This window comes from Carlito syrichta, unplaced genomic scaffold, assembly GCF_000164805.1.
Source record: "Carlito syrichta isolate Samal-C Ts95f unplaced genomic scaffold, Tarsius_syrichta-2.0.1 Scaffold304165, whole genome shotgun sequence".
NCBI lineage: Eukaryota > Metazoa > Chordata > Mammalia > Primates > Tarsiidae > Carlito > Carlito syrichta.
This window is the reverse complement of record NW_007248261.1, coordinates 38,591-50,962: the sequence shown is the minus strand read 5'-3', so window position 1 is coordinate 50,962 and position 12,372 is coordinate 38,591. Positions and strand designations below refer to the sequence as shown.

At 45.0% G+C, this 12,372-nt stretch overlaps 1 protein-coding gene across 1 annotated transcript in view; it reads right to left on the bottom strand.

Moving 5' to 3' along the window:
- Positions 1-12,372, bottom strand: part of ADGRE3 (adhesion G protein-coupled receptor E3) — a 65,468-nt gene that overhangs the window by 42,790 nt on the left and 10,306 nt on the right. Inside the window, exon 2 of the mRNA XM_021713096.1 lies at positions 1,940-2,055. Within this exon, the coding sequence (XP_021568771.1) occupies positions 1,940-2,055 (116 nt within the window). The remainder of the gene's footprint in view (positions 1-1,939; positions 2,056-12,372) is intronic.

Sequence of the window (12,372 nt, the reverse complement as noted above, 5' to 3'; positions counted from 1 at the left end):
ACTTTCTAAATTAACTCTTTTCTAATCTAATCTCTGTGCAATTCTTTCATACCCACAGCACGGGCTCAGTCCACCAACCTAACATTGTGCAGCCATTTCTGTCATACTTTCTGCTTATAAAATGCAAACTCTATGCCCATTAAACACTCACTCTGAATTGCTCATTAATGTCTTGGAGAGAGAATGTCCTGGGTGGGGGAAATGGGAAAGTTCTAAGCTCTACCTCTGTAACGTCTAAGAGAAAGTGAGCTCTTGCTTCATGCCAGGCCCTTGATGCACATGAACGTACTTCAGGTTTGCAACAACTTCAGCAGGTAGGTGCGATTAGCATAAGCCCCGTGGGGGAGCGCGAGGCCTGATTAGGCCAGTATCAATCAGGTAAACGGGGTAAACCATTTTGAGGCAGTAAGTCTCAGAATGAGATTACAAGAATTGTAAAATCTGAAGAGCCAGCTGAAAAAAACGTTTCCTTTTTGTTCCAAAGTCCACAAAGAAAGTAGTTTACAGCAGGTTCCTGGTTCCTCACAAACAAAAAGGGAGTCAACTATTGCTGTTTAACAGACAGAACTCTAGCACTATTCACAAAAACAAAAACATGGAACCAACCGTGCTGCCCATCGAAACTGGACTGGATTAAAAAAATGTGTTACATATACATGATGGAATATTACGCAGCCATAAAGAAGGACAAACATATGGATTCTGCAGCAACTTGGATGGATTTAGAGCCTATCATACTCAGTGATCTATCACAGAAACAAAGAACAGAGTACCATATGTTCTAATTCATAAGTGGACCCTGAACATTTACCATAATACTTTAAGAAAGGGATTGGCGGCCAGGCATGTTGGCTCGTGCCTATAATCCCAGCACTTTGAGAGACTGAGATGAGAGGACTGCCTGAGTCCACAGGTTTGAGACCAGCCTGGGCAACTTGGCAAGACCTCATCTCTACAATAAATTGAAAAATTAACCAGGCATGGAGGCATACACCTGTAGTCCCAGCTACTTGGAGGGCTGAGGCAGAAGGATCACCTGGGCCCAGCAGGTCGAGGCTGCAGTGGCTGTGAGCGTGCCACTGCCTTCCAGTCTGGGCAACAGAGTGAGACTTCAACGAAAAAAAGAAAAGAAAAGAAAAGAAAGGGATTGGTAGTAATGGGATACTGACTGGGTCGGGGGGAGAACACAACATCAATAAATGTTCCTGACCTCAAACCAGGCAAAGTGGGAATCAAAGGGAGGCCCAAACTTTACCTGTACGATGTCCACTTGTATACCTAATCCTGAATTGTACCCCACATCTTTAAAAGAAAAGAAAAGACAAGAAAAGAAAGGAAAAGAAAAGAAAGAAGACAGAACTCTACAATCAAACAGTTGCTTTGCAAACCTCGAACAATGCAGGTGGTCAATTTGCAGAACTTCTCCATGCTCCCCTGCACCCCCCCAACCCCTCCCCCCATAGGCAATTCCTGCCCACATGGAATGCCCCACACTGAATCCTGATACAGTAGTATAAGTATCTTTATCTAGCCCTTGCCTCTTTGCAGACACTCTGCTGGCCTGCCTGTTGTTCCCTTCACTAAGTATCTTCCCTTCAATAAACCTACCTTTCTTAATTCATAACTATCTTGGTGAATACTTTCACCCCCTGTGACTCTGGCCATACCCAGCCTGCCACACATGGCAACCTCCATTTTACAGATTAAGAAACGGAGGCACAGAGAAGTTAAGTAACTTTCTCCACTCACCAGAGCTACTTGGCAGCAAAGGTGAGATTAAACCCGGGTTCTGGATTCTGGTTGTGAACTCATCACACGACACAGCCTCTCTTTCAGAAATCCCACACGGTGCTGCGTGTGAGGAGGTGCTTGTTCAGATTGTAGACACTGTGGACTGGCTGAGAAAGGACTGCCCTTCTCCCCAGCAGACGCCACTCACCAGATGTGACTGGTTTCTCAAAGACCAGTAGAGGGTGATATGTGACTTGGTCATGTAGCGCCGTCTAGACCAATTGCAGGATCTGGGAGAAAGTGCCCTGGGGGCTAGCTGTGATCCTTCAAGAGTGGGAGAGCCATGAGCGGTAGCTCACACCTGCAATCCCAGCACTTCAGGAGGCCAAAGTGAGAGGATTACTTGAGCCCAGGAGCTCAAGACCAGCCTGGGCAACACAGTGAGACTCCATTTCTACAAAAAACTTAAAAAATGACTCAGGTTTAGTGGCATGGACCGTAGTCCCAGCTACTTGGGAGACTGAGGCAGAAGGATTGCCTGAGCCCAGGAGGTAGAGGCTGCAGTGAGCCTAGATTATACAACTGCATTCCAGCCTGGGCAATAGAGTGAGACCTTGAAGCTCAAAAAAAAAAAAAAAAAAAAGGGGGAGAGAGGCAACACTAAAGACCCCTCCTATCATATAAATTTCCAATTGCTGCTATCACAAATTACCATAAGTAATAGTGGCTTAAAGCAACACCAATTTATTTGCCTATAGTTCTGGTGTCCAGGAGTCTGAAATCAGTCTCTCTAGCCTAAAGAGCAAGCATGCTGGCAGGGTGGGCTACTTTTGAAAGCGTTAGGGGAGAATCTGTTTTCTTGCCTTTTCCAGCTTCCGAAAGGTGCCTGCATTCCTTGGGCCATGGGTTGCTCCTTCATCTTTAAATTCAGAGATATGGCACCTTCTCTCTTTTCTGATCCCTGCCTCTCTCTTAAGGAAACCCCTGTGATGATATTGGGCCCACATGGATCATTCAGGACACTATTCCCATCTCAAGTCCTTAACTTCATCAACATCTGCAAGTCATTTTTTATCACGTAAGGTAACATATTCACATGTTCCAGGGATTAGGACATGGACATCTTTGGAGGGGATATTATTTATCCTCCCATAATCCCACCCTTCCCAGAAGAAGGGGCCAGGTCTGGTTTGTGATCAATTACATAGCACCTGCACTCATGGAGCATTTCACATATTTTTGGTCTTCCAATGAGAATATTCTCATCTGAGATTAATGGCAGGATCTTTGCATTTTCCCTTTAAAAAAATTCCCTCTCAGCCAGTCTTGGTGGTTTATGCCTATAATCCCAGCTACTTGGGAGGCTGAGGTGGGAGGATTGCTTGAGGCCAGGAGTTCAAGGCTGTCCTATGATTGCACCACCATACACTCCAGCCTGAGCAACAAAGCAAGACCCTGTCTCTTAAAAAACAAAAACATTATTCCTCCTACTTTTGTATAATCATCAATGCGTAGCAGCTACACAAACCTTACACCTACCTAAATGATGTCTAGCTCACAGAGCCAACTGCTGACCCATGGGGCTGAATCACGTTCTCCGGTTCCTAAAACTCAGGCAGTCTGGGCACTGTCATGTTCCCTTAAGACTCATCTTCAGCCCTGCCAGCAGCCCTGTACTTGCGAATAGGGGCGAGTGTTGTAAGTTAGAGTTTCTGAAGAGCCAAGAGTATGCTGAAATCCCAGAGTCCTAAGAAACTTTAGAAATTATCTGCTGACTATTTTGTAGATGAAGAAACAGGGTTTATGTGGCCCAAGGGTTTATATGGCTGGGATACTAGTTGGGAAAATTTGTTTAACTTCTCTAAGTTTTCTTATAGGAAACATGGGGAAAGCCAGGCCCCAGGCAGAATCCTGTGGGAGGAACATGATAGCAAAGGTCTGGGGCCAGGTGGCTTGGATTCGAATCCTGGCTCTGCCATTTATTAGCTGTGTGACCTTGTACAAATAAGATAACCTCTCTGTGCCCAGTTTTCTCATCTGTAAGATGGGAATAGTAATAGTATCCACCCCATGAGTCTACTGTGAGGAAGACAATAGTTAATACATGTAAAATGTGTAGTGAGGTCTCAGAAATGATAATGTTGATGATGATTGAGTTAGGTTCTCACTCTGTTGCCCAGTCTGGAATGCAGTGGCATGATCATGGCTCACTGCAGCCTTGTCCTCCTGGGCTCTGGTGATCCTCCCGTCTCAACCTCCTGAGTAGCTGGGACTACAGACAAGCACCACCGTGCTCTGCTAATTCTCCTCAAAGACAGAGTCTTCCTATGTTTTCTAGGCTGGTCTTGAACTCCTGAGCTTAAGTGATCTTCCTACCTCAGACTCCCAAAGTGCTGAGATTACAGGCATGAGTCAGTCAACATGTCCAGCCCATTGTTTTATTTGTAAATGCATGGGGTGCAAGTGTAACTGTGTTACATGTAGAGTGCATAGCCATAAAGTCAGGACTTTTACAGTAGCCACCACGCAAATAACGTACATTGCACCCATTGCATAATTTCTCATCATCCATCTCCTTCACCCTTCCGAGTCTTTCTTGTTTATCATTCCACACTCTGCACCCTCGTCTACACATTGTTTAGCTCCCATGTGCATGTGAGAACATGGGGTATTCGTCTTTCTGTGTCTGGCTTGTTTGATTTAATATAATGGCCTCTAGTTCCATTCATGTTATCATTACTATCAATTTTCTTGGCAGAGGACAAGGAAAAAGGAGGGGGAAGAGGGACTTGCAAGAGAGACAGGAAAAATATCAGTGCAGTGACAGGCGACAGAGGTGACCAAGGAGGAGAGGGTATCAATGAGAAAACTCGTGAAGTGGAAGATGAACAACCTGTTGAACTGGACCATGAAGGATGTTTTAGGGATATTTGAGAACTCACTGGATTCTTAGCCTAGGAACCTCTTGAATGGCAACTCTGGGCACAGCTCCTAACACCATCACAGCTAGGGGTGCAGATGTGCTACCATACATATAAACAAAGTGTTTGGCATGAGCAGTGCAACTTTTATTTCCAAAATCCACAAGAACAACTTAATTGAACTACATCCTATGTCCCTTTGGTCAATTGTTGTTGTTGTTTTTTGAGTTGGAGTCTTACTCCATGGCCCAGACTGGAGTGTAGTGACACACTCATGGCCACCCCAGTGTCGACCTGCTGGGCTCTGGTGATCCTTCTGTCTCAGCCGTCCAAGTAGCTGGAACTACAGGTGAGCACTACCATGCTCGGCTAACTTTTCCATTTCTTATAGAGATGAGGTCTCACCAAGTTCCCTGGGCTGGTCTTGAACCGGCAGGCTCAGGCAGTCCTCTCACCTCGGCCTCCCAAAGTGCTGGGGTTACAGGCTGAGCCACCGAGTCCAACCTGGTCAATTTTTTTTTTAAAGTCAGGGTTTCACTCTGTCGCCCAGGCTAAGGGCAGTGCCATGATCACAGCTCAGTGCAGCCTCAACCTCCTGGACTCAGGTGAGCATTTTGCCTCAGCCTCCCAAGTAACTAGGACTACAGGCATGCACCCCCATGCTTGGCTAAATTTTTTACTTTTTGTAGAGATGAGTTCTCGCCATGTTGCCTAGGTTAGTCTCGATGTATGGTTCTCTTTGTTTATTTCCCATACCTTTCTAGTCTTTGTTTTCTTTCTTTTTTTTTTTTTTGAGTTGAAGTCTCATTCTGTCACCCAGTCTGGAGTGCAGTGGCACACTCAGCCACTGCAGCCTCAGCCTGCTGGTCTCAGGCGATGCTTCTGCCTCATCCTTCCAAGTAGCTGGAACTACAGGCGCGCGCTGCCATGCCTGGCTAATTTTTTGATATATTGTAGAGACGAGGGCTTATCAAGTTGCCCAGTCTCCCGAACCCCTGGGCTCAGGCAATCCTCTTGCCTTGGCCTCCCAAAGTGCTGGGATTACAGTCTTGAGTCACCATGCCCAGCCAGTATTTGTTTTCTTTTTTTTTTTTTAGTTGTGGGTTTTTCCTAATGACTGCCGATCACCTTAGGGATGACGGAATCAGTTGAATCTAACCCTGGGCTCAAGCAATCCTCCTGCCTCAGCCTCCCAATGTTACAGGTATGAGCCACCGCACCCAGCCGATTCTTGAACACAGTTTGATTTCATTCTCACTTTGGAAGCTATCAGAAATTTCTTTGATGATAAATGATAGGACATTCTTATCAATAGCCAACGGGGTGGTGAGGAAGGAAACCACTGTCCAAAGGAAAAGGAGAGAATGGTCAAAGCAGGGCAGAAGCAAGAGGAGAAGAAGGTAGCTTGTTGCTCAACCAAGCAGGTCCTGACTCGGGGTGGGGTAAGACTCGGTTGTTGTCACGGCCACACATACCTGGAAGAAGCGATGGCTCCCACATTCCTGTGGTGCAGGTAACCCACGCCAGTCAGCTCCCTGCTGTGCTTCAAGCCAATCACTCAAGAAATGTCATGAGCATTGACCTGTACATCTGAGGTCAGCTGACTCAGGAAATTGCCTTAGAAAAACCAGCTTCTTCCCCTCTCTCACTCAGATGTGTGGGAACTTTTTTTTTGCTTATTTCCCCTGCCTTTCTAGTATTTGTTTTTATAAGCTTTTTGTGGTAGTACATTTTCCTATTTACTGCTGATTACCTTTGGGATGACAGAATCAGTTGACTCTAACTTAGACATGCCTATTTATTTATTTATTTGAGAGGAAGTCTCACTCTGTCACTCAGGCTGGAGTGCAGTGGCACCATCACGGCTCACTGCAGCCTCAACCTCCTAGGCTGAGGCGATCCTTTTGCCTCAGTCTCCCAAGTAGCTGGAACTACAGGCGTGTGCTACCACACCTGGCAGATTTTTTGATTTATTGTAGAGATGAGGTCTCGCCAAGTTGCCCAGGTTGGTCTTGAACTCTCAGGCTCAAACAATCCTTCTGTCTTGGCTTCTCAAAGTGCTGGGATTACAGGTGTGAGCCATCATGCCTGGCCAGAAATGCCCTTTAAATCACACTTCACTGCCTGTGGATTGGGAAATGCCTTTGGGTACCAAAATAAATCTGAAATAGCCTCATGGTTTTGAGTTGCGTAAGCAGATTTCAAGGTATCTGTGTTGGTATCTAAAATTTCTAGGCCAGGTGTGGTGGTTCGCACCTGTAATCCCAGCACTTTGGGAGGCCAAGGCAGGAGGATCACTTGAGGCCAGGAGTTTGAGACCCACCTAGGCAACATAGTGAGACCGTGACTCTACAAAAAATAAAAAAAAAAATTAGCTGGGCACGGCGGTGCGTGCTTCTAATCTCAGCTACTCGGGAGGCTGAGGCAGGAGGATCACTTGATCCCAGGAGTTTGAGGCTTTGGTGAGCCATGATTGTGCCACTACACTCCAGCCTGGGTAGCAGAGTAAGACTCTGTCTCTCAACGAAAAAAAAAAATTAAAGTTTCCAGAGGATTCAGTTTTACACATCTTAAAATTTTCCCCTCTAGCAGATGTCACTCACTAGTTCTGACTGGAGTCCCTAAAGTCCATGGAGGGTGATACATTGTTTGATCATTTGAGTCAATACAGACTGACTACAAGATTTGGGATAAAAGCGCTCTAAATCTTTTCCTCCTTCAATAGTTCTTTATATCTATCTATCTGTCTATCATTGTCTATCTATTTATCTATCTATCTACCTACCTACCTATCTCTATCATCCATCCATCCATCCATCCATCCATCCATCCATCCATCCATCCATTCATCCATCCATCCGTCCATTCATCCAGCCATCCATCCATCCAGAGATGGGGTCTTGCTCTGTCACCCAGGCTGGAGTGCAGTGGTGTAATCATAACCTTCTGTAGCCTGGAACTCCTGGGCTCAAGTGATCCTCCTGCCTCAGTCTTCTGAGTTGCTGGATTACAGGCATGAGCCCCTGTGCCTGGCAACAAATATTATTCAGTGACAGGATCTGTGCTACCTTTTAAGGATACAGCAGGGAACAAAATGGATGCAATCTTTCCTTTTTTTATAATTTATAACCTGCCGGGTGCAGTGGCTCACGCCTGTAATCCCAGCACTTTGGGAGACTGAGGCAGGAGGATTGCTTGAGTCCAGGAGTTCGAGACTAGCCTGGGAAAAATTGTGAGACCTCACCCCTACAATAAAATAAAAAAATTAGCCAGGCATGGTGGTGTGTGCCTGTAGTCCCAGCTGAAGAGGGAGGACTGCCTGAGCCCAGGAGGTTGGGGCTGTGGTGAGCATTCCAGCCTGGGTGACAGAGTGAGACCCTGACTCAAAAAAAAAACCAAACAAACAGAAAACCAAACAAAAAACTTTTACTTGACAAATAATAATTATGCATATTTATGGGGTACAATGTGGTGTTTATATATAGTATATATACACGTGGAATGATCACATCAAGCTAATGAACATATTCATTACCTCATATATTTATAATCTTTTTGTGGTGAGAACACTTCAAATAGATTTTTAAAACAATTTTGAAATATACATTATTATTAACTGAAAATGTGTAATGCCAAAATGGAATTATTTAACGAAATAATCTTAAGCTAAAGCACAGCCATTTTGATGCTGCCTAGTTCTGTCATTTTCTCTTAATATTACCTAGCTTGCCCTCTAATCAGGGACAGAACTGGTTCCTAGGAGGTAGCAACTGATAATTGTTTTACAACCCCCTCCCCAGCTTGTTCTGTAAACAAGTTAACCTAATCAGCCCTTTGTGACCTTTATGACTGGCAGATCCCATCACCAGGGCAGCAGTCATGTGACTAACCCACCCAGCTGCCTGCAGTCATCACATGTCAGTACTTATGCTCACCTATCCCCTTCATGAGGACATGAAGGAGAATACCATCCAATCACCTTAAGGACCTGATCCCATCAAAAGGAAGGTTTAAAAGGCATTCCACCTCAAACAGTAGCTGCCATTGTTTTGCTAAACTCTGGTGTGGCCATGTGGCTCCTTGAGCTATGGCCGCCATGTTTTCCTAAACTTGGCCCCCTTCCTTACCTTGGGGAGGTGAATCTCCTCTCCCTCTCTCTCTAATTTACTTTTATATAAACTATAGTTTCCAATATAATTTCTGTGCAATTCTTTACATCTTTTGTGTGGTATTGCAGACATCCTCCCTCCCTACATTGGTCTGTCCTCACATTAACTATGGTCACCTTGCTGTGCAATGGATCTTGAGAATCTACCCTCCTGTCTCACTGGAACTTTACACCCTTAGGCACACATGATCCTTAAGTCTCAAAGATTATCGTAACAGCCAGCTTGCTAGTCAGGCTGAATTCACACAAGTGTTGGTATAGATTCCAAGAGATGATGCTTTTGGCACCTCACCCAGATTCCATTTTGTGGTCTATTTCCTAGAACAATTTTTCTGTAAATGCATTTTTTGGTCTGGGCATGTTGGTTCAAGCCTGTAATCCCAGCCCTTTGGGAGGCCAAGGTGAGAGGATTGCCTGAGTCCAGGGGTTCTAGACCAGCCTGGGCGACTTGGTGAGATCTCATCTCTACAATAAATTGAAAAATTAGCTGGGTATGGTGGCACATGCCTGTAGTACCAGTTACTTGGGAGGTGAGGCAAAAGGCTCGCTTAAGCCCAGCAGGTCGAGGCTGCGGTGGTCATGAATGTGCCACTGCACTCCAGCCTGGGTGGCAGAGTAAGACTCCAAATTTAAAAAAAAAATGCATTTTTTAATATATAAAGAAAATAAAACCAAATGTGTTAATGCCACAAATGTATTTCTTTGTCCTAAGGAACAAATGGATTGTTCTGTAGGGACCCTGCCCCAGCTGTTGTGAGTTGGTTGCTAACTGAAAGGACATAACATGGATTTAATATACCCAATAGGCAGCCATTTTAACATTGCCTAAATCTCATGTTTTTCTAGCAGTTCACTTAACTTACTCTGTAATCATTAGCCATGGACAGAGCGGGTTTCTCAGAAGCAGCTATTGATCATTGTTTCATAACCTCCCTCCTCAGCTTGTTTTGTACTAATTAGCTTTTCTATTTCAAGTATTTGCCTCCACCCATAAGACTCAAGTTAACCTAGTCAGCCCTTTGTGACCTTCATGACATAGACAGACCCTACCACCATGGCAGCAATCACGTGACTAACTCACCCATCTGCCTGCTGTCCATCACCTGATGTCAGTACCTGTGCTTACCTGCCCCTTCGGGATGATGTGGAACAGACCACCACCCAGGTACCTTGATGACCCTCCCCCATCAAAAGGAAGGGTTAAAAGGACTCAACCACGAGCAACCAGTCGCCATTGTTAGACCACTACCAGTCCTTTGCTGCGCCGTTGCCAGGCCGTTGCAGCCATTGCCTTGCTAAACTATGGTGTGGTCATATGCTCTTTGAGCTATGGCCAGCCTATGTTTTCTTTTCTTTTTTAATTTTTTATTTCTCATTTTTGAGTCAGAGTCTCCCTCTGTTGCCCAGGCTGGAATGCAGTGGGATGCTCATGACCACCGCAGCCTCGACCAGCTCAGGCAATCCTTCCGCCTCAGACTCCCAAGTAGCTGGAACTATAGGCACGTGCCCCCATGACCGGTTAAGTTTTTGATTTATTGTAGAGATGAGGGCTTGCCAAGTTTCCCAGACTGGTCTTGAACCTGTAAACTCAGGCAATCCTGTCACCTTGGCCTCCCAAAGTGCTGGGATTACAGGCGTGAGCCACTGCGCCCGGCCAGCCATGTTTTTTTTTTTAAATAAGGACATGGGTTTAATATTACTTACAAGAGGGAACTAATGATGACTGGTTGGTACAAAGCTCTGCACCCCAGTAGATATGGGGAGAAATTATATGCCTCCAGCATGGGATGGAGAGCAAGACTCACTAGCGATATGTGCAAAGAAGCAGAAACAAAGATATTTACTCTTAGTAACTTCCTTAAGTTTCCAGATATGCATATCTTCAACAGCATTTTGACGGGGCACAGATGGCCTTGGCCAGGGAACACTCTCCAAGTTGAGAAACAGTCATCAGCAGGGGAGAGAAAGTGGGACAGATGTCCTGCATTTACCCTATATGCTCCTATAGTTACTTCTATGGGTTTAAATCTAAAAGTGTAAGTAACTCCATGTTCAAGACTTGGTATATTTCTCATTAGTATTTTCTTCCTCAGTAACCTTAACCAGCCCAGAGTTTCAGGTTGGTTATAGGTTTTCTCCTAATGTTAGCCAGATCTCCTCCTATATTTTTTGACATTCTTTTCTGGGTTATTTCATGTTTCTTAAACTTAACTCATAATATCAGCCATGTTTTCTTAAACTTTGGCCCCCTCCCTTACCTTGGCAAGGTGAATCTCCTCTTTCTGTCTGTAATTTACTTTCTAAGTAAACTATATTTCCTAATCTAACTTCTGTGCAATTCTTTGCATCTTTCATGTGGCATTGGATCTCACACCAGACACACTCCCAGTGGGCCTGACCTAACATTCTGGAGGCCCTGCTGGGAGTATGACCCTAACAATAGCACTAATAGTTGTCCGGTATGTTAACCTGAAATTATCAAAAGGGTCATAACCCAGTTTTAAAGAGTTTATTCAAGCAAAAAACTGGGAATGACCCTTCTGGATGCACAAAGAGAAATGGCGTCAGTGCTCCAAAGTTAACAGCTAAGTTCTTGCTTATATAAGAAGAAGGCAGACACTTGACAGGATGACAACATTTTGTATACAAGGCTCATTTATGAGTTACAACAAATTAATTAGCTACAGTTTGTTGTTTTCCCCCCCCCCTTTTCTGGGTGGCTTGTTTTCCTTTCTTTATAGCTGATTTTCTTTTCCTTTCCAATTTGAAAGAGCGTATTGTCTGAGTGCAGTGGCTTACATCTGTAATCCCAGTACTTTGGGAGGCAGAGGTGAGAGGATCACTTGAGCCCAGGAGTTTGAGACCAGCCTAAGCAGCATAGCGAGACCTTGTCTCCACACAATCTCAAAAAATTAGCCAGGCTTGGTGGTGCATACCTGTAGTCCCAGCTACTTGGGAGGAAAAGATCTCCTGAACTCAGGAGGTCGAGGTCGCAGTGAGTCATGATCGCACCACTGTACTCCAGCCTTGGTGACAGAGTGAGATCCCCAATTCAAAAAAAAAAAAAGAGTGTATTTATGGGCACAAGGACGGGAATAACAGATGCTGGGGTACTCCAACAGAGGGGAGAAAGGAAGGGGAAGTGAGGGTTGAAAAGCTACCCACTGGTTACCATGTCCACCACTGGGTGATGGGCTCAGTAGAAGTCTAAGCCTCACCATCACACAATATGCCCATGTGACAAAACCACACATGTATCCCTTGAAACAATAAAATAAAAAATAGAAGCATGTATTTGACATTCCATCACAAGGCAAAGTGCTAGTCATAAGGTTTTGTGTGAGAAAGGTGGGAGGTGAATGAATCTATAATGAAGGTCAACAGTGAAGGGGGAAGAGGTCTCTTAACCACCTTTTTTTTTTGCATTGGAGTCTCACTCTGTCACCCAGACTGGACTCTGGCGATCCTTCCGCCTCAGCCTTCCAAGTAGCCGGAACTACAGGTGCGCGCTACCACGCCCGGCTAATTTTTGATTTATTGTGGAGATGAGGT